The sequence below is a fragment of the Macrobrachium rosenbergii genome, chromosome 11, assembly GCF_040412425.1.
Source record: "Macrobrachium rosenbergii isolate ZJJX-2024 chromosome 11, ASM4041242v1, whole genome shotgun sequence".
Classification (NCBI taxonomy): Eukaryota; Metazoa; Arthropoda; class Malacostraca; order Decapoda; family Palaemonidae; genus Macrobrachium; species Macrobrachium rosenbergii.
In genome coordinates, this window is record NC_089751.1 from 13,939,527 (window position 1) to 13,966,924 (window position 27,398).

General features: G+C 36.7%; 1 protein-coding gene across 7 annotated transcripts in view; it reads left to right on the top strand.

Moving 5' to 3' along the window:
- The window catches only part of LOC136843165 (receptor-type tyrosine-protein phosphatase F-like), a 104,413-nt gene extending 92,639 nt beyond the window's left edge, over window positions 1–11,774 (top strand). For all 7 annotated transcript variants that reach the window (XM_067111224.1, XM_067111223.1, XM_067111226.1 and 4 more), the window contains 5 exons: window positions 2,112–2,225; window positions 4,748–4,873; window positions 7,718–7,869; window positions 9,963–10,098; window positions 11,297–11,774. In XM_067111224.1, the coding sequence (XP_066967325.1) occupies window positions 2,112–2,225; window positions 4,748–4,873; window positions 7,718–7,869; window positions 9,963–10,098; window positions 11,297–11,371 (603 nt within the window). In that variant the 3' untranslated portion in view covers window positions 11,372–11,774. The remainder of the gene's footprint in view (window positions 1–2,111; window positions 2,226–4,747; window positions 4,874–7,717; window positions 7,870–9,962; window positions 10,099–11,296) is intronic.
- Window positions 11,775–27,398: the final 15,624 nt, after the last annotated feature.

Genomic DNA, 27,398 nt, shown 5'->3' on the forward strand with positions numbered 1-27,398 from the left:
TAAGAATTGAGTGTGCCTTGAGGCTAGTTAGCTATCAAGGTTCCAGTCTCAACTAGAACTAGTTCCTGGCACTTCCCTAACTATACTCTGTTTTTTTCCATCTGTCCACCCGCCTGTGGTGCTTGCGCATGGTAACACTGCATCCCGGGCTTTAAATAGTTACGCTATGTGTAAGTTTTAGATAAATAAAAGGATATCTGGGTGTACATTTGCAACTGAAAAGTGTTTTAATAATTTACTGTATGCGAATTACACCGTTAATATTCGAAATAGGATATTGTTATTATTGTTGAATGTAAGCTGCCTTTTTGGGGTGGTGAATGGAACAGCCAGACGCAGTGGCGGGAAAATTGCTTCTCTTGCTGTTCACTACGGCAAGATGTCAACTTTGTCGCACCACACGTACTCTGCTACTAAGCTACGTGTTACTTCATTACACGTAAGTATATCAGTATGTACTTTTAATTTTTATAAAGTGTGTTTTAGCCAGATACGATATGATGTAACTTGGTTTAGCATCTGTTTAATGGAGTTTGTGGAAATGTTATTTTTGCATTGACCGTATTTAGAAAGGAGAAAGCTCTGGTTGTACTGCTTTTTACTTCAAGCTGTTCCATTCGCCACCCCGAAAAGGCAGCTTACATTCAACAATAATAACAATATCCTATCTCGAATATTAACGGTGTAATTCGCATACAGTAAATTATTAAAACACTTTTCAGTTGCAAATGTACACCCAGATATCCTTTTATTTATCTAAAACTTACACATAGCGTAACTATTTAAAGCCCGGGTCGCAGTGTTACCATGCGCAAGCACCACAGGCGGGTGGACAGATGGAAAAAAACAGAGTAATATTATTGAACTGTACCTTACCTCTAGTAAAGAATCAGTAATTGATTCGAGCTTGCACTTACCCCTTGCAGTGACCTGGGAAGTATTCCTTCTTTAACCTGTAAGCCATTGCTACACAGTTCCAAGAATTCTGTATATCTTCGAGTGTACATTACTACCAAACTTCGTAACAAAACACATGGTTACCAATAATAAATCATTTTCATTGTTTTATTTATTTTTTTGTATTCTGTATGATTATTTTCACATTCATTCGTGAAATATATATATTTATATATATATATATATATATATATATATATATATATATACATATATATATACTGTATATATATAGTACATGTGTGTATATATATATATATATATAAATTTCTGACTCACGTCAGGATCAGACCCAGGTCTCTCAGGTGGAAAGCAAGGGCGTTACCCACTGGGCCATACAAGACTTGTATGGCCCAGTGGGTAACGCCCTGCTTTCCACCTGAGAGACCTGGTTCGATCCCCGACGTGAGTCAGAAATTTATTTCTGTTCCACACGTGATTGTGTGTTGATGATTTCTATATATATATATATATATATATATATATATATATATATATATATATATATATATATATATATATATATATATATATATATATATATATATATATAGAGAGTAAAACAAGACATGCTTTCCCGGTCACTGCATGGGGTAAGCGGAAGCTCGAAACGATTACAGATTCTTTACTAGAGGTAAGGTACAGTTCAGTAATATATATATGATATATATATACATATATATATGTTTGGTATCTACTAGTTTTCAAGCAATTTATTGTATTATCCAGGGTAGGGATACAAACCCTAGGATAGTACTTTACTGTTCTGGGTGTATTTGATTAAATCTGATCTTGTATCTTGTGACAAGACTGCATACACATACACACACTGCACTATATATATACATATATATATATATATATATATATATATATATATATATATATATATATATATATATATATATATATATATATATATATATATATATATATATATATATATATATATATATATATATATATATATATATATATATATATATATATATATATATATATAATATAAATGTATATATAATATAAATGTGTGTTGTGCAGGGGTATTTGTCAATACGTCTTTTATGCTGGATTTCCTTAGATAGTTACCATTAGTAATTTTCACGATGGATCACACACAAATGGAGATTAAAATTTCCCTCACTTCTTCTCAGGTCATTGTAGCAGAGCATCCTCAGACACATACCCTCTGCAGGGTGTGGCAGATGGTGTACGAAAAGAGAGTCTCTGTTTGGACGCTCCTTCACTCTTTCCCGCCAGGAGATAGTGTAAGTCTCTGAAATGACTACAAAATTTTAGACCATTTTTGTGCTCTAACTGACTAGCGTCCAAAGAAAATTAGCGTAACCCTGCTTAAGCTGGAAGGTCATAATTGTGGGAACCATAGATAAGAAGTTATATGCCCAGTCCTACCCAAAGATTCAGAAGGTTAACCTTCGGAAGTCATTTTAACAGCTAGTTTTTTGTTCTCTTGTTTTGTTTGTTGAGAGTTCTAGCCTTTGTTACGTGACACACCGTCCCCTGACCTAGTCACTTTCGGGAAGAGAATGACTTTCTCTTGGGGTTTTTCGAGCTGTAAATTACATCAAAAAAGCAGATTTTTAAGTTTTAACTGTTAAGAGCATCTGGTTTCGGAAAACATATTACAGTGAATGGGTTTTATCAGTTTTCATTAATATTATATACCAATTTATCGATGTAAGATATGAAAAGATTTGTACATGCATGAATAGATGTTAAGATCCTTTCCATGCTATAAACCTTTCTTGCAGTTCTTCTGTGGCTGCTATGATGACTAAATCATCAGCAAACATCTGTTCACACAGTTCTTCGCTGTTCCTTAATACTCTGACATCAGTATTAAGGAACAACGAAGAACTGTGGGAACTGATGTTTGCTGATGAATACAGTAAATCATCAGCAAACATCAGTTCCCACAGTTCTTCGTTGTTCCTTAATAGTCATAATAGCAGACACAGAAGAACTGCAATAAAGGTTTTTAGCATGGAAAGGAGCCCTAGAAAAGAAAGGATTGAAAGTGAACATTGGAAAGACAGAGCTAATGACATGAAGAAGTAAGCATTCAAGTGGAAGATGGTACAGTGCTAAACCAGAACGATGAGTTTAACTACTTGGGATCAATGATAGCAGAGGAGGTGGTACTGAGCAAGCGGTGAGACAGAAAGTGAAAGAAGCATGGCGAAAATGGAGGGAAGTAAATGGAGTTGTTTTAGACAAGAAAATGCCATTGAGGCTCAGAATGAAAATTTATAAGACAGGCCCGTACTATAATATGGGGCAGAAACTTTGGCACTTAAGAGGAAAGAGGAGGGACTGTTGGAAAGAACCGAGATGAGGATGGTGAGATGGATTGCTGGAATATCATTACTTGAAAGGAGGGAGAGTCAAGATATAAGAAAATAAGAATGTGTGGTATAAGTAATGTAAAGGAGAAGGCCAGGGAGGCTCGTCAGAGATACCATGGCCATGTGATAAGAAGAGAGGAGGTGGAACCAGTCAAGAGATTTAAGAACATGCCAGTGATGGCGGGGAGGAGTGTGGGGCGTCAGGGGATCAGATGGATGGATGTGGTAAGGAGGGATGCGGGTGATGTGGGACTGGGTGAAGAAGACACAAGGAATAGAAATAGATGGAGAAAGTTTACTCGAGCGGCCGACCCTGCTATACAGTGGGATTAATAAGGTTGAAAGAAGAAGAGTATAGATTTGAAGATTGGACATCTTTTCTCTTTTTATTCCAACTTATCTCTTTTTGGTGTCAATTACCATCATCATTGTGAGGTCAGTTTACGTATATTGATAAGTGGTTTCGCTCTGGTTGGGGTACATATGATGTTTGTTACCAGGTCGAATTACACATTTTCACTTATTTGCAAGCGCAATAAGAACAGGTCATGTCAACAAGTAAAGTGGATTACAAATACCGCGATAATATTGTGGCTTTTCATCATCCGTGAATTACGTTTGTTTACAATTCACTTGTATTGGACCATTTTAATAATTTTCAATACGATTGTTCTAGCTGTGTATTCAAAGAGTTTCTCTCTTTATCAGTTTGCCAGCAGGGGAAGATGACTTTAATATTGTTGAGTCTCCTGGGATTTTCTGTATGTGACGTTAGTGACAGTCATTCCAAGAATATTTGAAATAAATTGTCTCCAGTAACACGATAAGAAATGAATATTATATTATTGGTTTCTTATCATGTTACTGGAAACAATTTATTTCAGTAATGTTTCTAAAATCTTCCTGCTTCTGTCATTAGTGACAGACAATATCTATATTTGCTCTAAAGATATTTTTTAATTATTGGACGCAAAATTCCAAATACATTTTCAAAGATAATTTCAGGTTAGTTTCCAAAGAGCGTCTTTTTGTTTCAGCAGAGAAGAATAATTTAATGAACATTGTCTTTTTGTTTCAGCAGTGAAGAATAATTAATGAACACTTTCAAATAAATATCTTATAAGTTAATAGTACCAGTTACTCTCAAGTATACTTTCAAACATTTTCCTATTGTAAACAATGACTGATAATTTCAATTGCACTTCCAACGATTTTCTTCTGGTCATTACTGAGGAATCATTTTTATTGAGTGTCCAGAGATTTTATGCTATTTTTGTGTCATCGCGGACAGAAATTCCAGACATGTTTCAATAACCTTTCTCTAGGAATCGTGAGTGAAAGAGAATTCCAGTTTTGGTTAGAAAGATTTTGTTTTTCGTTCCAATCTCGTAAACTAATATGCTTCCGGTCGTGTCTCTCTGCAGGAGTATCCATCAGTCTTGCCAAAGCACAACGAGGAGATTTTTGGCGAATTCGCTGTGAAAATAATGAGTTGTCAATTCTACGACAGTTTCACCGAGTATGAAGTCACCATTAGGCCCACGAACTCGGTAAGAATATGCGATACTGTACACTCTGCAGCATATACCCCCCTTTGGATAGGCTTGGTTCTCTTTATTTCATCTTTTTCATTTTTATCAGTATATCCAGGGACTCCTTAATTTTATTGACTTTATTGTTATTATTACTATTATCATTATCATTATTGTTATTTAGTGAGATATACTCAGTAGATTCAGTATCATTCTTTCTCATATCAAATTATGAAAACATCAGCTCCACGATTTTTTTTTTCTCGAAAGTGTGTTTATATTTTGATGACTTCTGGTGAAGGTTGTTGAAATGCAATGTTTAAATTATTATAGAACATTTGTGTGAGAGGGCTGAAAGTGAGATAAAGCTTTTGGGAGAATTGACTGATATGCAGTGTGAAGGCTACCAAGGAATTATGGCTTCAAAAGTGATTTTCTGAAAGAAAGTAAAATTTTCTTATTAAAGCAACTCGTGTTAGTATATGAGTAGCTCTAACACAGTGGAGTTTAGTTATGCATGGTGCAATGCAAAATGTCCAAGGATGTTAGATGTAGAGGCAAAGCTCTATCTTATGAATATAAAAAGTGAATAAGCCTGAATGGTGCATGAAATGTGTGATAATGCAGATGATACAATGTCCTTTATGGGCAATAAAGAGAAACCACACAAAAATGAATATACAGTCTCACGAAATCTACGTTGAATGCAATATTTTGAAAATCTGCAAAAACTAAGATACAAATCAATTTATAAAAGTGTTCAAACAACCAGATGCTATTCAGAAAATAGCAGCCATCAAAATATAAAAGCATTAATTCTATTAAACCATTAAAATGATAAGTTATGACAAATTGGTAGGGTAACTTAGAAGTAAGTCCTGGTCCGTGTGAAGCACAGTCACATCTCACTCAGCCTACCGAGGTGACAAAATATTCTTACAAAGGAGCACCAAATAATGGAGCAACTATTATACGTAGTTTAAAGTACACCAACTCCACCTAAGTACTTCAGAGAAGCTTCAAAGCAACCTACAACTTATGAAACTAACGTCATAGTATTTTCCCTAGGAAGGAGTTCCTAGTCTTTCTTATCTCGCCAAGACATTTTCATTCCGTATAATATACTAACATGCAGCTAGTTCTGCAGCATAAAGTATTGTTTTCAAAACTTCATAAAACCAACTGCAGGAACTAATCGTATCACATCCTCCGCAGACCGACATATCTAGTCTTGTAGACCTTGCAATGACTTCCTCAGTGACCACTGCCGTTGTCATGCCAATTACTATATGATAATCAATCCAGAAAAAAATAACTATCTCATGCTGTTCCAACTAGCGTCCGTAGTCCAAAATAGTTCACAAGTGCTTCCTAGTGAGACCAGGGTAGACTGTTCAGCATAATGAGCCTGTTTCTGGGCCTGAATAAATTTCAGGATTGCTCAAAACTGTACCATTCAGTGCAGCTGGCTAATGCAACAAATATCGCAGTCAAGCAACCATTGACTGACTCTTTTAGAAGGAACTTTACGAATTATTAGCAACTAAACAAAAAGATGAACTCATATGGTCACTATGCTACAGTATCCTACATGTGGCCTGTGATGCTAGTCTCTATTTAGGTTTGAGAGAATGAGAGCTGAAGTTGACAGGGAAAATTAGGCTGAGTTTCGAGGTATATCTAGTGAGAAATAGTGCATTTTATTTTCCCATTTACCATGTGTAAGTTTGATTGTGGTTGACTCTAGTTTGATTGTGGTTGACTCTCCACATATTTAATCAGACGATTTAGAAAGTGATTGTATTAAATAAGTTGTTATGGATTCACATTTTTAATGCCAGCTCTTTATTGCTTTTAAAATGGTGTCCTGAAAATTTGAAAGTGTATGGGTAATTTGGCATTTCTGATAGTTAACCCTTAGGCCTAGAAACATGTGACCTGATACTTTCCCTTCAAGTGTTAGTTGTCAGAAATAATTAATTATTTTCTACAGGAACTTATAGTGTATTCTTAAATTCATCATATTTCAAGAGAATATATGTGATGCAGTCAATAACACAGCATTTTGAGCCTCTAACAAAAGAATATATGCAGTGCTCATGTTATCTAACGTTGGCCATTCCCTGGTTATATTGTTCGTGGGGCTAATATAAATAAAAATACAATTACGAAAACTTGATGTTCATATTGACTACAAGCGTTTCTACATTCACTAAGTTCCATTAGGTCAGGCTATCATAGACCGCAATCAACTCATGGCTGGATGCAGCCCAGAAATGGCCTGTACATGTACGTGAGTATTTGGGTGTGTATGAGTGTTTATGTTTGTATGTGTGTGTATATGTATATGGCGAATCTGACGTAGTTGCATACATTTGCTCATGTGAAGGATAAATTCACAAATTTGTAAAGAGTACTGTTACTTTTGTGGTTCTTCTAACTGATACACATTAAGTTGAGGTGTCCCTGAGTTTCTTCATGATAAAGGCAAAAGAAATGATTATGCAATATTAGATCATGTGTTGAAATATCAGAATCCCAGGCATTAAAACTAACCCTTCTCACTTATGCTAATGTTGTTTTCAAGCCAACTTTTGTTGATGAAGTAAACGTCACTGCTTGTTACTTGTAAAATATTATGCCTTGAGTTTTTAAGTTCGCAGTATTTAAAGAATAATGAAATATTTTGTACTTATTACATTTGTCCCTATACCAACTGTAGAGCCTGTTTTTTATTGTCCTGCAGGTTACAATTGTATTCTGTGACAATACAGGATTCCTTTGAGACAGACAAAAAACTCAAAACGGAGACATATCATCTCTGTGAAAGGTACTCAAGATTTTGGCTTATACTTTTTTCAGGCAACCACTACACCCTTTAACTGCATGGTCGTGATGATGAAACTTTGGCCTCATGATACAACACAACTTTCGTCACTTCTTCCCCTTCTGGCTGTTATGGAAAGAGTGGACTCCCTCACGACCACTTCGTCTGCAGCTCTTTTCACTTGCAAGTAAGTTTAACTTTCTGTAGCATTACGTCCTTCCAGTTACTGCTCGACACAGAATACATTGTCTCCTAAAGGAAGATTAAAACTTCCAGAATTACTATTTTAGCTCTGTAGGCTCTGGGAGTGAAGAATCTTGATGCTTACGGAGGTCCAGACCTAAATGGTATTTTGTGTGTAAAAACTGCGGAATACTTAGTTCCCAAATGCTTTGATATTTTTTGTAAGTTGCGTGAATTGGGTTCTCGATGGCCATCTTGACGACCTGGTAATGTCTCTCCATTAGCTAAATGTGGGAGTGGCAGTGCATGCTCACCCGATTACTGCCCCACCTAAGACTCCAGTATTACACACAATTTTCCAACGTCAAATGATCAAATATCTGAAAGTCGACGCTGAAAATAATCTGTTCCCCAGTTTACAGTTTGGTTTTTGCAAGGGCATGTGTGCATGTGATGTATCCCTCTCCGTTTCCAGCATTTTACAGAAATATATATATTGTAGTCCTGGCTTCAGCATAGCTTATGACTGTTTTTGGCCCCTAATTGTTTACATTACATGTGTGTGTGAGCTTGGTTTGGACTAGAAAACAAGCTGACTCTTTTGTTTCATCGATTCACTCTCCTCATAGGAGATGTAGCTAAAATTAGTGCGTGGGGAATCGTGTTGAACAATATTAAAATTCAAATTGTGATTGTTGATAGGTCTAGGACACTGGATCCTCACACGTAGATTTTCGTTTATAATGTTCGTTCAACTACACAAACATTTAAAATTTTAGATGTCACTCTTAACTGTAGATTCTTTTTTGAGAAACATATCCTTATAATCTTTTATTCAAGTGCCTAGAAAACTGGTGTACTGAGAAAGACCTTCAGCATCTTTAGAGATTTCCTCATTCTCTGCCACTGGTATCATTAGTATCCCATCAATCGCACAAGATCTTACGGCGTGCCTTGGTAGTTTTATCTTTTGGTTAGAAAAAAAAATCAAAATGGCAGTAGGGTACAAAACTAGAGGATTTTTCTGTGAATAGATTGTCAGCATTCTACTTGGTGGCCGAGGTTGAGAGATCTGACCCTCGTATTTTCAGTATCAAGAAAAGGTTATGAAAAAGTCTAAGGTCTTAAAACCAGCTGACAATGTCTCCCTTCACAAATTCCACTTAAAATTTGCAATCTGATCGACCCATTTTGGACAGATCTTTCAGTAACAAACCTTGCGACTCAAACAGAAGTTGTTAGACCTGTTCAGTAATATGCTCTGGTAATGTTTTTTCACTTTCTTTCACTAATGGGCCCTTTTCAAATCAGTCACAATGAAACATTTATTCATATTCCCAGTAGCAATTTAATTCAATCAGATGCAATATTTAGGTCCTTGTACACACACACACACATATATAAATATATGTATGTATATATATATATATATATATATATATATATATATATATATATATATATATATATATATATATATATATATATATATATATATATATATATATATATATATATATATATATATATATATATATATATATATATATATATATATATATATATATATATATATATATATATCATGTAAGATTTGCACTCTAAGTTTAATCATGAAAAGAACAGCAAGAAAATTGGAAACAGAATTTATTTCCCAACTTTTTACTGCGAAGTGGATTATAGTATATACAGTATGTATATATATATTATATATATAAATATAATGTGTGCGTGTGTTAGTTATTACGAGAGCTAATTTGGTTCATGGTTTGTTCTTTTTGTTCTTTAGAATCGGTAAAACAATCTTTTAAAATTTAACGACGTCATGCACTAAGAAACTCAATTATCATTATTATCTTTGTACACTTTATTCTCGAATAGTATATGTCGCAAGGAAGTATAACAAGTAAATAAGCTAGACCAGATAATTGTCTTGATTTAATTTCTGCATTCTATTCTTTTGTTGAAAAAATATATTTAAATGAGTTGGTCTTTTAAGCAACTGGAATAAAATCGTGAATCGAAAATACGTAAGAGAGTAGATTGATCTCCTCAGTTTCTCCACACCATCCAGAATAAGTTGTCTTCTTTATTCAGAGATGGAGTCACAGGATGTGGTCTAATGATGGCGCTGAAGCACACGATCGACAGAGTCAAGCTCCATCAGGAAGTCGACGTCTATCACTCTGTCCAGTCGATCACCTTCGACCGACCAGAATTTATTGTGTCTGAGGTATGACCACTCATCTCTGGTTTTTGCAATATCCTCAGATCTTACTGTCACACTTTCCTCAGATTTTGTTGGCATATTGTTCTGTTCAAATCTCACTGTTATACTTCCCTGAAATGTTCTTGTACACTCTCTCGTCAAACGTTGCTGCAATACGTTTCTGAAATCTTACTTTCACATGTCAAATCTTGCTGTCAAAATTTCCTCAAACATATCTTACCATAGTCCCAAATATCACTGTCATAATATCCTCATATCTCATTGTCACACTTTCCTCATATCTCGCTTTCAGAGAGTCCTTAAATTTTACTTCCACACCCTCTTCAAATCTGGCTTTCACACTACCTACAAATCTCACTGCTACCCTGTCATCAAATCTTGCTCATATTTTCTTCAAATCTCGCTCTCACACTGTCCCTAAGTATTGCTGTCACACTTTTATCAAATCTCACTGTTACTCTATCCAAAAAGCTTGTTGTCACATTATCCACAAATCTCACTATCTCATTCTCCTTAATTCTCGGCGTTAAAACTTGCTCGTTAGTATTCATAACCTGAACTAATTTTTCATATAACGTCAAGCGGTTAGATTCTTTATTTCTCCAGAACCTCAGAAAATGTCAGTTGAATATCGTAATAAGAATATCAAGAAATTTTGCTTAAAATATCCTTTCAAGAAACCCTGATGGATTACTTGAAATCTTGACTTCAAAGTCTCACCATCAGTTGGGAAATATTACCCTCAGATCACAAAAAAAGAATGGTCCTGGTGTTATTTTCAAAACAAGAGGCAATGAAAACATGCTGTTTCTGACAAATATATCCAAAAAGAGTTACGGACAAACTTGACTGTAGTTTACAGTATATGATTCTTGAAACCATTTTTCAAAATTTTTCCTGAGAAAGTTTTTTTATGTTCTGTCACACATCTTTGAGCAAAAAAAAATTCATAGTGTTCTTACTGTTCGTGTTCTTACTTTTAGATTTGCCTCTTTTGTATCTTCCCTCAAATTAAGTCAGGATACCTTTTAGCCAGAATCAATAACCATCCCTGTGTCACACGTCCACAGATCCCGCCAGTCAATACGCTTCAACTGTACCAAGGAACTTGTATTTCCATTCTATTCTTAAGAATGGTAGATAATATCTTGTTTATCTATTTTTCTTTTTCACTTGCTTCTTCTTGTTTTTTTTTCTTCAGGAGCAGTATGACCTGGTGCATGAAGGGGTTCTTCTCTACTTATCTGCTTACAGCAACTACGGTAACTTCAACTAAACAGGGAAACCTGAGTCGTCCTTCACCTCTGAATCATTTTGTAGTCTTCGAAAGCATGACTGTTCTGTTATAGTTATCTGATCTCCTTTGCAGTGTACTCATTCATTACTGTTCCTATGTCTTCATGTAAACTGAATCTTGTGCATGATTAGCATCTGGTGATATTAGTCCCATGTCTTCAGATAAATTGATTCTTGTTGTGCATGAACGTTAGGTGATATTAGTCCATGTATGTCTTCAGATAAACTGATTCTTTTTGCGCATAAAAATTTGGTGATACGGCAAGAATTTTTTAACATTTTATCATGTTCTGAGTTCCATCGCTTAGTACTGTTGCTGTTGTCATCTGTATCATCGTCATTATAATTATTCCATCTCCTACAAAAAAGCCTATTATAATTTTTATTGGAAATTTATTAACAACGGGTTCAGACTCAATGAGGAATAAATTAACATTATCTCTATGTTCCTGCAAGTACGTAGTTGATATAACTAAAACACCGGATCACTACAAGCCTCACAGATTTAAAGATCAGGGATTGTTGACGTTACCTCAGAAATGTTTGAAACTGTAGCGTTCCATACACTTGTAGTTCATCAAGCCTTGTTCATAAACTTCTGGAGAAATAAAACACGGTAAGAAGTGGGAATATGTGTGAGAGAATATTATTGGTAGTTGCCTTGAACGTATTAGCAGAGCAATCCTAAGCAGAATCGAATATTCAATACACACCATTATGAAAATGTAGGTTTTCGGGAATCGGTTGTGGGGAATATTCTGTTTCTTTATTCTGTGAGTTACAGTTAAAAAGAGCTATGAAATATTGTGATTCCTCGAAGATAGAGCTCAAGCCGAGTAACTTGGAGTCTTCAGACACGATCTGATGGCACCAACAGTTTGCGAACTGCAAGAAATAACTGGCAGGGCCTAGTGCACAGAAGCAGTAAGAAATTTCCTTTCCAGAAAAGGAAGACTGAGGGAACGTTTTGTTATAACTAGTCATATCATTTTATCGTCTAGAAGCGTTTATTTGCGACAGTGGCTTAGAGAACAATTAGGAAATTAATTTTCTGGCTTCTGTGAGGACATAGGTCTCTGATTCAAATGAATCTTGAGATGCAATAACATTGGTGGTTACTTTCCCCAATTATTTCTAGTGTCCCTACTTTTGTAGGTTCCAGTTCAATTTAAAGAGCAATATTTTCTTTTCATACAGTTTTTCCCTGAATTTCTGGGATTTTAGTGTATAGCTACCTTGGGAGTAGCGATTATTTTTCCCAACTATGCGTTTAAATTCAGTCAGATTTTTATGAAACTTGCTTGTTACGTACTGGAGGAGTTGCTGCTTATTTACCCCTAGTATCCTCTGGTTTTTATTCGACTCTTTTTTGTTACAAATCAATTTTTTTCTTTGAGGAGATGCAATTAAAATCTAGTGATTATTATTAGTATTATTATTATTATATTTTTATTATTATTATTATTATTATTATTATTATTATTATTATTATTATTATTATTATTATTAACTACTTATACCCTTAACGACATACTTCCAATATGCATTCACTTTGGAATTATCAAGCAAGACTTTCCAGTACCTGTTACCTCTAGTCTTTGTGACATATTGTTCTTAAATCTCGAAGTTTCTTAATTGAATGAACTTTCTGAAAGTCAAGAAGCTTGGATTTCTTTTCCAAAGATGGAAAGTAAATGCTTAAGAGGCTGCGCTTGAGGAATGACATTGAAATGAGTAACCAGAATGTAGAAGATTAGGCTGACTACTGGAATTCAGTTCAAAGTTAAGACCATATGTAAGTTGTGATGTACTCTCTTGGTATTTTATACGGCAAGAGAATTGCATTGAACAGATTTTTCATGTACTGTACTGTATTTTCTTGCTTTAAGGTTTTTTTTATATAATCTGCTTATATACTTTAGCTCCTAAGGATAATTATAATATACATTCTAAATATTTTTGTAAGTTAATTTCTTAATGACTGTTGTAATATATTTTGTAAAACACAAAACAATTTTCCCTATAGAACGCTAATAGCATATATACTCTTTATAATCTTTACAAGTCCAGGTGAATTTTCTTTTAAATAAGAAATATTAATGAAAAATTGGGTCAGCCATGTTCACAAATTTAACCATGACTAGGATGACCCTGATAGCCAGTTGTGATAAGCATGCTTAAAGGGTAAGAATGACACTCCGTTGGTGTTTATGCAAATGTGCAACGTTTTCCTAAGTATTACTTTAGACTTGTCTGAAATTTGTATTCGGAGCACTGGCTAATCTGAACGACTGTTTTTGCAATAGGTTTTGTACGGCACCGAATCCTAACATTCTTAGGTGCGTTTAAAACTTCCGAGTTTGCAAGCTCTCCTTCTTTAATATGCATAATTCACATTACAGAGCTTTATCATATCAACTATACTACAGGTAGCCATATTACATTTTGTTTTATTTTTCCTAAGTTGTGCCACATTGGAGTTTACCAGCCTATTGGTCTTTCTTTTTTTAAATCTTCAGCTGAAAACCCTTATGAAGAGAGTCAACACACTATAAACCCACGAGTGCTCCGAAGGGACATTAGGCTGTAGAGAGAGAGAAGTTAAAGGAAAAAGTGATAAATAATTGAATATGAAGGAATAGAAAATAAAACCGATACACCTGAATTCAGGAAACGTTAGCGGAAAGCAGGGATGACTTTGCTCCTCGCTTAAGCATTTAGAGATCATATTCCAAAACTATGCTTGGCAAACTATTCCACATTTTATTTGTAGCTAAAATAAAACTCCTAACAAATTGAGTAGTTTTAAACCTGATACTAGAAAACGACACACTGTTTGTAGCAGCAGCCTGCCTAGAGTTGCAAGTAAAAACAGCCAGGTCAAATAAAGAAGAGTGCAGAGGATGCTTTTCGTGGTAGTACATTTTGCACAACAAACCTAATGAACTCACTTTACGTCTGTGCCACAAGTCAACATGAAGAGTTGGGAAAATAAACTTGACGGATTTCATTAGTCTATCCAATAGTTTGAGATGAGATTCAGCGCCCGAAGACCACAGTGGAGAACTACAGTCCAAACAAGGACGAAGAAAAGAGTTCTAACACTTAGATATGAAAGCTTCATCTCAAAACATTCGAAAATATTTCTGCATGATACCAACTTTCTGATAAACAGAGGAAGCAATATTACGTTTCTGAAAACAGTATAATGTTTCTCAAAAATCTGTTTCTTATCAAAAGTTCAATATCACATCTTAAATGAGTCACTGATATTCAAAACCATACCATTTATATGTAAATCAGGATGCAAAGCCAAAAGTGTTTTGGATCGACTGATTATAATACTTTGAGTTTTAGAAGAGTTAAGCTTCATGCCCCAGAGCCTGCACCACTCATGAATAGGTGCCAGATCTCACTTCAAGTATTTTGCAACCACAGACCTATGGCGAGAAGGAACAAAAGCTGGAAGAGTAGCATCATCAGCCTATGCAATCATGTCACTAATAATATATATAATATATAGCAAAGGCCCAAGAACTCTACCTTGAGGAACACCTGATGACATTACAAAAGCTACTATATCTGCCATCAACAAAGACCATTCGGGTTCTGCATATTAAAAATTCATTTAAAATATAAAATTTAATATTAACAATGGTAATTCCTCCACATTACTGTGACTTATCAGCCAAGAACTCAGTAAAAGCGTAGGATGTCGGAATCATCCCTGACACATAAAGGAACAATCAGTGATTACAAAACTCTTTCACTACAGTGAACATAGTTATTCGATACCCTGCACAATGTGCGTTTTCTTTCCAGAATACTAGGGCATGATTGTTATGATTTTCCATGCTCACCTATGTCATTTATGTTTTCCTTTACAAATAGCAGGAATGTGATATTTTCAATAAATACCAGTACGGGTAAAGAAATCCTGCCCAAGATTCGAGTCAAAACAAATATTCAATCAATGGTTGTTCATGATACGGTGAATCATTGAATAATTGAGAAATTTCAATTACAGTTTTCACAAGCAAACAAAAAACGCAAGATGGCCTCCAGAGAAATTTTCTGACCTAAAACACAGACACGAAAATAATGGCCTGCGAAACAGATGACAAAGTAAAATGAAAATTTGACAAGAATGAAAATGTGATGAAACTAAAGGAAGGAAATTTAAGGACCAACAAGAAATGAAGCAAGTGAAAAATGAAAGAGGACAAATGCCGTAAGTCCCAAGATTTAGTCGTAGAAACAAAAACATATTTCTGTAACAAAACATTCAGCAATATACAATTGGATATTACACACCACTGAACTACGAACATTCAAGATCTGAATTACTCAGAACGTTTGCATTTCAAAAGGAAAAGGTGACACAGAGCAGCAAAACGAGCGATTCTTTGCGTTCAGTTACTAAAGAAAATAAAATGGTAATGAAATTTATGCAACATCAGATAATAGTAAACAAGGAACAACAAGAAAATTTGCTCTTGTAAAATGAGCCATTTTTCTTCTCAGCTACTTCTTTATACCCGGTAATGATAAGCCACAAAAACGCTTAATGTCGTATTCGCTATACTTTGGGAATAATTCACACCCAAAAAGTATTATAAATGATAAATGTTTGTGCACCTGCGAGGATATGTTTTTTTTTTTTTTTTTTTTTTTTTTTTTTCCCACTTAAAATTTGCCGAGAAATCAAATACATCCTACCCTAACCTTCCTTTACCCTAGCCTTACTTAGGGCATTGTGTCACTTGCATCTCCTGTGATTTTCTGAGCGTATAAAGGATATATATATATATATATATATATATATATATATATATATATATATATATATATATATATATATATATATATATATATATATATATATACTAGAAGTATTGATAAATACTTCTCTCCTCGCTCTGTTTTCCGTTTGGAAAACAGCCTGAGCCCAAGAAGACAAGCCTTCTGCTAATCCTGGTTCAGATTCAACCTCTTGGTTTTTCCAGCTTGAAATTAACAGTAGATTCGTCAAGGTCCAAAGTACCCTTCCATTATCCTCCTCCTACGCCTCGCTAAAGCGTCATCCTAAATTTACCTCTATGATCTGCTGGCAGAAGATCTATTTCAGATAATGCCTTGTCTCTGGGACACATGCAAACTGATGTATAACAGTATCCACCCACCAGTGAACTCTCTCACCCGACATGCCCGAGGCACTGGAAGCCGGCATTTTGAGGAGGGCATAAAAGGGCAGTAGAGAAGTCAAGCGAGAGATACAGACCGAACGCTAGTGAGAGAGCACACAGCTCTTGCCTCTCCCAATTTCCTTTGTTCCGGCCGGGAACCTCCCTATCCAAAGCCTCTCTGAGTGTACAATAAGAAGTCCAGATTGATAGAGGCTCTATTGATGTTGATCCACTCAATCTCCGCTCAGCATTTAAGTTAAGTATACCTTAGTTTAACCAGACCACTGAGCTGATTAACAGCTCTCCTAGGGCTGGCCCGAAGGATTAGATTTATTTTATGTGGCTAAGAACCATTTGGTTACCTAGCAACGGGACCTACAGCTTATTGTGGAATCCGAACCACATTATAGCAAGAAATGAATTTGTATCACCAGAAATAAATGTAATGTCTGGTAGAAGGTTCTTCGGCCCATTCTTTTGTTCTAATTCTCATTTCCGTTCCTTTCTTTTCAATGTGCTAAGACCCGTTGCTTCATTGGCGTTGTAAATTATCAGAATTAATCAATAAATTGCCTGATCATAAATTGACGTCACCCTCCTTGAGTCTTCGGCAATTTCCTTTTGTACAGTTGCAATTGTTCTAATTTATCAAGTGTAAATGTGCCCTTCCTCCACGTTTGCAGAAAGGCCGTAAATACGTTGTATCTTCCATCTGCTCCACTATGTCCACAGGCAACAATCAAGTCCTCAAGCAAATTAATGTTGGATTGCCTCATTGTTTGGCACCCCAGTTATTGAATTCTTGTGTCAGTTAACAGATTTAAGTATTGATTGCATCATTGTTTGGCACTCCAGTTAGTTCATTCTTGTGTCAGTTAATACCGTAAGTGCCAAGAGCCAGGGTGAATGGCTCTGTGTAATTTACTCATCCGACTAAATGTAAAACAAGTAATTAATTAAGATCTAGAATTTCTCTATTGAGTCCTTTCTCAAACTGAGATTTCTTTTAAACTACTATGTTTTTCGTGTTTGTGAGTGTTGACCCCAGTCAAAATCAGCGACGCCAAGGTAAGAGTAATAGATCATTCAACATTCATATGTCGGTATATGTATATATATATATATATATATATATATATATATATATATATATATATATATATATATATATATATATATATATATATATATATATTATATATATATATATATATATATATATATATATATATATATATATATATATAAATATAAAATAGAGAGAGACAGAGTGAGAGAGACACCCTGACAGTTCAGTGCCGTTTCTAGCTATAGGCGGACTAGGCGATTTGCCTAGGGCCCCCAAGCCACCAGTGACACCCTCCCCACCCCCCGGGTAGCTTGGAAAATTAAAATTTTCCAAGCCACGCGGGGGTCCCCGGTTCCTTTTGAAAATTTTTAATTTTCAATTTTAAAATTTGAACATTTAAAAGATTTTATCATGTGCACCTCATATTATATGTATACCTATGACAGTTTTCATTTATTAGCATTTGTGTAATTAAGTGCAGTTGTTGACACTACAGATTTCTGTGCTATATAATTAGACCCACCATTCACGTTAAGGGACCCTAAACCCTATATTTTAGGTAAAAATGGTCGTCAAACCGAAATCTATATAAGAAACCCATATTTAGTATAATATAGACATTGTACTTTCAGTTTCGGTGGGTTTTAGCGCGTTTGCGCGCGCTCATGTTTAAAATCACCCTCCATTTAAATGCCACGTGGTCGTTCTTGACTTCTGTCAAAACATTACAGATCGCAATTTCTTTATTACTTTCGGATTTTCTCATTTTTTCGTGGTTTCTTGCGATGTTTACGTTTCTCGGATAGATAAACGTTTGTCCTCGAGTCATTTCATACCAAAGGCGGGTAGTTGCCAAGCAACTATGTATCGCACTTCGTTTAATATCAGTGTCTCCATGAGAGTTTGTTTACATTTAGTCTGAGGTGCCGTGAGTGATTGAATTCAGCGAATTTAGTATAGTCCTTCGTTTTTCCAGGTAATATTACTTAGTTCGATTCGTTATACAGTTGTTCCAAGATGCCTAGGCCAGGGAAACAAGTGAAACAACAAAAAGGATGCACATTTAGGGGGTGAAGCATGATTCAAGCAAAAACTTGAAACTTAAAAGAAAATCCTCGGTGAAAGTCCTTCCATAAAACGTTCTTCTTTAGAACATAAATCGTATTCAGTGGAAAGCCTGTTGACGCAACCAGTGGGAAGTACTGTATTATGAAATGTGATTATATTGAAGGTGTGCTTAGAAAAATGGCCTGTCCATATTGTCGTGAAAATTCTGATATTGACGTGAAAATATATAAATTACTTGACTGTTCCATTTTTTTATGTGCAGAGGGTGTGAAATTATTATAAATGATGATGATATATGTAATCAAGCTTTTTACCATTAACTTCTATGGTTGTTTATGTAACAATGTTGTTGGGGTTAGGCTACAATGGGTTTTCAAAACTGATTGGGTGCTTGAGTTTAGGGAAAATTAGTAATAAAACTTATGGAAGATAATTGTGCTCAACACATTACTGAATTGGCTGTAGCAAAAGTGAGAAGTTTACGTACAAATACCATAGAACTTTTCAAGCATTATATTGATAAACATGGCATTGCACCTAGGAGAGACTTATTACATATGGATGTCTCATTTGATGGGTCCTAGCCACAAGATAGTCCAAAACATAAAAATATTACCAAACAGATGCTGGACCTTGCTGCTGCACAAGCAGTTGCTAATTATAATGCAGGCTATAAGGCCAGTCACTTAGATACCTGTCTTGGCTTCCAGCGCACTAATATTACATCATCATACCTAACCAAGTTAGATGAAAATATGGACTTGCCATTCAAGAAAAGTCCAGAAAGAAAACTAAGGCCGTAAAAGGTACAGATTATGAATAAAAAAGCCAGGAAGCAGACATTTTGAGGACAATACATTGTTACTGTGAATCATGTGAATTATTAGTTGTTTTTCTGGTTAGTGTGTGACTGTGATGTTAATTAAGCATTATTTTAAATGTTGGGTTTTTTTATTACCTTTGCACTTCGAAATATAGATGTGTGAAATAAATAAATGTGAAGTGTAATAGTTTCTTGTATCTTAGTAGACCATCTAAAGGCTAGGAATCGCTTCATCACAGTTTGACAAACCCCTGGGGGATATATGAAGTACCTACCTACCTATCTATCTAGGGCCCCCACAAAGCTAGAAATGGCCCTGACCACTGTAGACTGTGGAATATAAGCGTCTTGTTTGTGCTGAAAATTGCCGAAAAATCTAATGCATCCTAACCTAACCGTCATTAGCGTGAACAGTTTTCGGGTCTACGTAAATTATCATAATTATATTATATAAAATATTTTGTCACTAGAATTCAACAGCAAAGCAAACAATTGAATATTAACGCCACTGTATCACATGGTGTTGGGGATTTGTCATGCCAGAGAGACAGGGCCAGGAATCGACTAATATTATGCCGTGGAATTATGAAGCAGGGCGGCCCTTTTCTTTCTCCCCCTAGTCCATTGGCTGAGGGGGTCACCGTGTGCATGAAAGAGGCACGAAGTTTCTCTTCATTTCCATAAACTAGACTTTGAGGGGTATCAAAAAAGTCTGGGTAGACTTTTGGTAACTGGCAATAACCGAGGAAATGACCCTAACTTGGAAAATATCAATCACAGAACAACGAAATACATCTTAAAATGTTTGTATTTACATCCTCTATACATATCAATCATCATGGGGAAAGTTGGTATCCAAATGAGGTCACCAGAGGTCAAAAGGTCGCAAAAATCTAATGTAAATCAATATTTCACAATAGTGCAGAAAGTACACGTCAAAATCACAGATTCACTAATTTTCGGATTTATTCCAGATGAAATCCTTTACAAAACATGTTACTGACCATTTTGGTATGCAATATTAAGCTCTTTTATGCCTAATTGAGCCACAGAATGTAAAGAAATATTGCCAGAAATTCAAAACCAGGTGAATCTGGGGTCTGTAGTTCACGAACACATGCTATGTCCCGGACACCTCCTACTCCTCAACGTGACATTCACAGCCAAAAATGTGTTATATGTACGTTTATCAAACATCAAGGTACATATGAAAAGTTTCGGATTTCAGAAATGGAACCAGCCAAAAAATTCTTGGCAGCAACTGTTTTTCAACAAGATGATGTTTATGTCTGTACTTGTGACTTGTTTGGAGCGGACTTGTATTACCACGTTTCATGTATAAAGAAATACGTACGGAAATATGGTTGTGCTAAAGCCAGCCATATGGAGAATCAGCCAATGAGTGCCGTGGAAAGAGCATGGTTATCTGTGATGCCAGAGATAGAGACAGGACTTAGCCAGGGTGATGGTTATGAACTCAGTTATGTTAGAGACCGCATGAATCATGAACTAGGTACAGACATTTGTGTAAGTAATAGAGAGGTTAAAGTCCTGCTTGCAATTCACTTTGGTTCAACAATTTCATTCTCTAAACCAAAGCAGGTCACCAAGTCTCAGATGTAACAGCAGAAATTATCTGCAGCACAGATCCTATTCAGTAGTGTGCAGAAATGATCAGGCAGTACCTATTGGAATTAGATTTTGACTTGCAGGATAGATTTTGTAATACTCAGGATTTAGAAACAGCAACTGTTATTATGGTAGTACCAGAGCTGCTTCTCAAGTTTTTTGCCGCACTTTTCAGTTTTGATGTGAATTCATTTGCAAATGCTTCAACAAAGGTAATGAAAGGTGATGCTGATGTTGTAGATGGTGAGAGTGACTGTGGGGTATCTAGAGCGAAATGTAGACAGGTGCAGGGCTTAACTCAAATTTTGTATTATATGCTGCATCATGGTAGAAAACGAACACCTATGCATATGATGAATAGCCAGGCAATTTATGATGCATGCAAGAGTGCCACTTTGATAACAAGCTTCAGCCAGTATGGGCTGTGTGGTAGTTATGATGGGCTAACATGGCTACATTTCTAGTTCAATCAGGTAGTGATGAGGTTCCCTTCCCTAGTCATTTTGGCAGTTCACAGTTCACTGTAGTTGCTTCTGATAATTTTGATCATGATGAAGCAACCTTGTCAGGTATTGGTGGAAGCCATGATGCAGTGAGTTTGCTGTTCCAAGATGATGATGGTTCAAGAATGCGTAAACCCAAAATTTCAGAGACAAGAACAGAACATGGCCAGAAGACATTTAAATGTGAGCTTAAGTGCCAAGAAGTGCAGACATTCCACAAACCAGCAAAAAGAGCGGACTTGCCCATGGACTTCAATCCTCAGTCAAGATTCTGCCCACAATGCAGACAATGCCATCCTGGAGGGAAATGAATGCTGTCCTCTCTGACAAAGATATCCCAAAGAAGCAAGTAAGGTTTCTCCCTGTACTTCCATAGATCAGCTGAAACTTCCGGTGACTTGTGATGGTGTGTACCACATTGCACAGGAAATACAGCTGATCCGTCCAAAAGAATTTGAGGATCTCGTCCTGTGCATGGGATCATTTCATATGGCAAAGGTTGCCCTCGGCTGCATTGGGAAGTATCTAAAGGGGAGTGGTGCAGAAAACATTTTTGTTGAGAGTGGAGTCTTTGGAGTGAATGTTGTGGAGTCGGTTTTAAAGGGAAAGAAATATTCAATATCATTTAAAGGACTGCAGTTTCTCAAGGAAGCACTGCTCAGGTTACAGTGGGCTGAGTTTTTCAGGGATGCAGAGAACAACAGGATTCATATGGAGCAGCTCGAATTGTTGGCTGAGGTGAAGGAGAAGGTCGCTTCATCCACAGATGAAAGTGTAAACTTGTTTCAAAGATTCAAAGAAAGCAGTTCTCAGCTTTTCAGAGACTTTAACAATTTCATTTCCAGTGCCAGAAGCAACAGGGAAACATTCAAATACTGGGACACCTTCATTGACCTAATACTGCAAGTGGAAAACCTGATTCGAAGTGACCGTGAAGGCAGTTGGGATCTACATCTCCAGGCAGTATGGCCCTGGTTCCTGTCTTTGCAGCATTTGATGCAACCAACTACCTGAGATGGTGTTCGCTGTATTTGGATGACATGAGCAAGCTATCTGACACTGCACCTCATACCTATGAAGCATTCCAGGAGGGAAAATTTGTGGTGAAGCAGAGCGATGGAACAGTGTAGTCAGAGCTGATATGGCGTTAGAACAAACTATCAACAGATCCCAAAATAGTGCCTCAGGTATCATTGGCAACATCCAAAAAAAGAAATGTGTGGCAATATGGGAGCTCATCTACCATGAAATGCTTGCCATTGACAACTTACACAGAGAGTTAAGTGGTGTGATTAAAAGTCTGTGTGAGGAGAGCAGAATCAGTAAAACTGAAATTGCTGATGGGGAACAGAAAGTTCAAGCAGTACTTACAACTGAGAGCAATGAGAACCCATTTCAGCCGACTCCCATCCAATTGAAAATTCACAACATATTGACCCAAGAAGTAATGTCTGATGATATCAGAAGCCAGTTGCTTTCTGTCACGGAAAATGGGACCAAAGCTTATGAAACACTTAGAACAGAGAGATTTATTAACAAGACAGTGAGATTCTCGTCAACTATCCATAGAACCAACCTGAAGACATTTCTCAGCATCCACATGCTAGGAAGGAAGTCAGAGGAAAATCCTTAGGAAAACAGAAAGAAGAAGGCCACATAAAGAGATCGATTGAGGTTGCTAGGGTCTGACGAAGGGCAATGGAAGAGCTATGACAGTATGATGTATCTCTGTCTTTCTATTTTTTGACAAGGCAGGGCTGATGACCAAACCATTGAAAAGTGCCCTAGTGCAAGAATTAGAGTTAAAACTCATTGAGGATGACGTAAGAACACCAGCAAAGGACAGTGATATACAGACCGCATGTTTAGTGGCTGTGGTGGCCAACATCTGAAAGATAAAGACAAAAAATCTACTGACATTTGGGAAATTCTGTGAATAGTTTTTGGACTATGTGTCTGCAGTTGGTCACGGAGCTGACAGGTTTGACTTGGTCTTCAATTCCTATGTTGAGGGTTCCATAAGATTCAGAGAGGAGGCGCCGTCAAGTGAAAGCACTGATTGAGATGAGTGTCATAAATCATGACACACCATTACCTATCGAGATGAACAGATTCTGGCCATCAAGTGGTAACAAATTAAAACTCCAGATACTTCTCCGTGAACAAGCAATAAAGTGTAGAATAGACCAACCTCCCACAGTTGAAGTAGTGGCAAGTTGCTTCTCCGGTACATCAGATGTAGTTGCCCGTCACACTATCAAGGATGGACTCCTAGCAGAAGTGCCAGCACTTGGAAAAGATAGTGTGCGGAATGCGGGAAGTCTTTATTAAAATATCCAATCAGAAATCGTTCGTTGTTTGGATTCAGGTTCTACTTCAGGTACCGTCGACATGTTTCGACCAGCTCGTTGGTCTTCCTCTGGACGTGGTTGCAGAAGGTCTGAAGAAACGAGGTTGTTGTTTAAGATTAAGCCAGCCTTGTGCTGGCACGGGCTCTTGCTCCTGGAGCAGCCTGTAACTGGATAGAAACGAGGTGCTCGGGTTGGTATGTATAGGGGGATCTTGATCGGTGCTGAATTATGATTGGCTGCCCTGGTCAGGTAATCTCTGGCGGAGCCTTCTCTCCCAAGTTGATGTTCGGGACTCGTCTTGCGTGCGAGCGGCGTTGTAGTGCTGGGGATGAATAGGAGAATTTAGATCCTCAGATGCCGAATTTTGATTCGCTCGTCCGCTGTGGGGATGGCTCGGTGCAGGTCTCCTGGCGGCCGTGGGGAGAAGAAAGGTTTCCTGCGTAATGTTGAGGGTTGGTTTCTCCTTCCCAATGTGCAATGCTTCCAAGAGGCGCAGGCGGCGGTGGTCGGTAGTTCGGTCAATTATTTCGATGTTCGTGATTGTGTCTTTTCTTGCTATTCTCTGGTTATGGACAGTCCTGGTATGATTAAAGATGGCCCCCTCTTGGGCATGGCAGGAAATCCTCTTGGAGAAACGCATGGTGGTCATACCGATGTAAGAACCGAAGCATCCTCGGACGGGGCATGAGTACCGGTATACCACGTTGGTTTTCTTCAAGGGGTCCTGCTGAGGGGTGGCTGGATTGCTACGCATAACCAGGCTGCTCGTCTTTTTGCTCTTTTAATAAATAACCAGATGTATATTTTTGTTGGAGTCAACAGGGCTGACATTATTCTCGATGATGTTTTTGAGGGCGCGTTCGTCTTCTTTATATTTATGATGAAATTGTCCTTTATAGAAGAGCTCTATGCGTTCAGGGGCATCGGGGTGAGGTTCCTGACGGTACCATTTATCGATGTTCGCCTTGATAGACTCTTCTATATTCCGGTTTGTGTCCATTGTCGACGAGGGTCTGGGCTACTCGTTCTATTTCTCCGTGTGTGTCGTTCCTTTTTAATAAGACCTGTTTAAAAGAGGGTCTACTCCCTTCATATATTATTATTATTATTATCATTATTATTATTATTATTATTATTATTATTATTATTATTATTATTATTATTCAAGATGTAGAAATTTTTAAATGGACGAAGAAGAAGGGAAAGCAAACTTTCACATATTACAACACCCAATTATAAGAAATGAGAAATCTGTTTTAAAAGAAACATATGAAAATAAATTCCACGGCATTATATAAAACATAATTTATAATCATATTTTTATTTATTTATTTATTTTATTTTATTTTTTATTTTTTGCTTGTAACAGATAATCTACTGGTCATCACCTCCACGCTTGATTGTCGAAAATCTTAAACAAGAAAATGCATAATATTCTTGATATATTTTAAGTGGTATGCAGCTGCTGAATGACTGAAGAGTTCGTCTTAGTTTTGGCTGCATAGGTGCACGAACCTACATACTGTACATTTATTTCCCCAAAATGTAATAACTGTATTTGTGTTTAACTGTATACAGCGGAAGTAATTTTGAACATTTTTAATAGTAACATTGTCCATTTTCTTTTACAGGTCAGGGATAACAAATTGCTGTTAGAAGACTTCAGTGAGAAAAGTAAGTTATGTTGATTATCTGTGTGTATATATATATACATTATATATATGCAGTATATATATGTGTGTGTGCGGTATGTATGTGTATGTATATATATATATATATATATATATATATATTTCAGCCTTCAAAAGTCCTTTGTTGGATGTAGGCCTTCCCCAGGCTCTGTGCCACTGTCGTTTATGTTGATCTAAGTCATCTCGCCAGCGGGTTTTTTTTTTGTCTTCCTAGGTTTCTGGTTGAAGCTCTTCTTTGGTGGGGGCAACGATAATGATGTCATCTGCAAATCTTAGGTGACTTAGGTATTCCCCATCTATTCATATTCCATTTTCTTGCCAGTTGAGTTGTCAGAAAGCTCTCCCTAGGCAGGCAGTAAACAGTTTGTGTGAGCTTGTATCCCCTTGTCTGACTCCTCTCTTGAGTTGGAATGGTTCCGAGTGTTTGTGGAGGCGAATAAATGGTGTTGCATGGTCGTAGATGTGACGGAGGACATTTATGCAATCTGAGTCAACTCCCTGTTCTTCCAGCGCTGACATAACCTCCTCAGTTTCGACCGAGTCATATGCCTTGGTGTAATCTACAAGTGCTACTACTCGTGGGATTCTATATTCGTTTGCTTTCTCAATGATCTGGTTTACTGTTTGTAGATGGTCAATTGTGGAGTAGCCTCTTCTAAAGCTTGCTTGTTCCCTTGGCTGATTTTCATCAAGCTTACTTGCAATTCGATCAGTGATAACTCTGGTGAAGATCTTATAAATAAAATTGAGGAGGCTGATTGGTCGTTGGTTGTTCATGTCCCTGGGGTCACTTTTTTTGTAGAGCAGAATGAGGATGGCTTTATTCCACCCTTCTGGCATTTTGCTCTTCTTCAGACATTCATTGAATAGTCGCGCCAGCCTGACTTGGACTGGCTCATCAGCATCTGTTATTAGGTCTGATGCGATGTTATCTGGTCCCGGTGCTTTCCCCTTCTTCATTTGTTTGATAACAAGTCGCACCTCGCATGCTGTGATCTGTGGAAAGTCATGAGGTAGGTGTTGATTTTCTCTTTCACGAAGATGGTGACGGGGTCTTCTGAGGAGTAAAGCTTTTGGTAGTGCTCTCTTGCTCGCTTAACTATTCCATCATGGTTGGTTGTAAGGGATCTGTCTTCTTCTAGTAACCCTGTGAATTGCAGCTTCCCATGGCCGAGTTTTCTTTTTGCTGTTTTAAACCCTCTGCCTTGTTTAATGACATCATCAATTATTTCTGTTGTTCTATTGCGAAGGTCTTCTCGTTGCTTTTTCTGTATAGTTTTGTTTAGTTCTGCTGCTTCGATTTTCTCCCGCACTGTTGATGGGGCTTGAGATTTCTACGTTTTTTCATTAGGATCTTTGTCTCTTCAGAGAATTTGCTGTTGTCGGAGGGCTTTCTGTCATGGAACTTCTTTGCTACTTCTTTCAATGGGATAATGGTGTTATTATTCAAGTTTTCATTATCATTTTCATCACTGTTTTGGTCTTCTAAATTTTCAAGAATCTCATAATGGTTTTTTTAAGTCTGTCTGAAATGTAGATTTGAAAGCTTCAGGTATTTTGATATGTTCTGGTCTTGAGAAGAATAGTTTTTGTCTTTCTTGTTTGGTGTTGATTTGGATTTTGCATCTTACCATCCTGTGATCACTGCCTGCTTTGACTTGGTTCAGGACATCAACATTTTTAACTA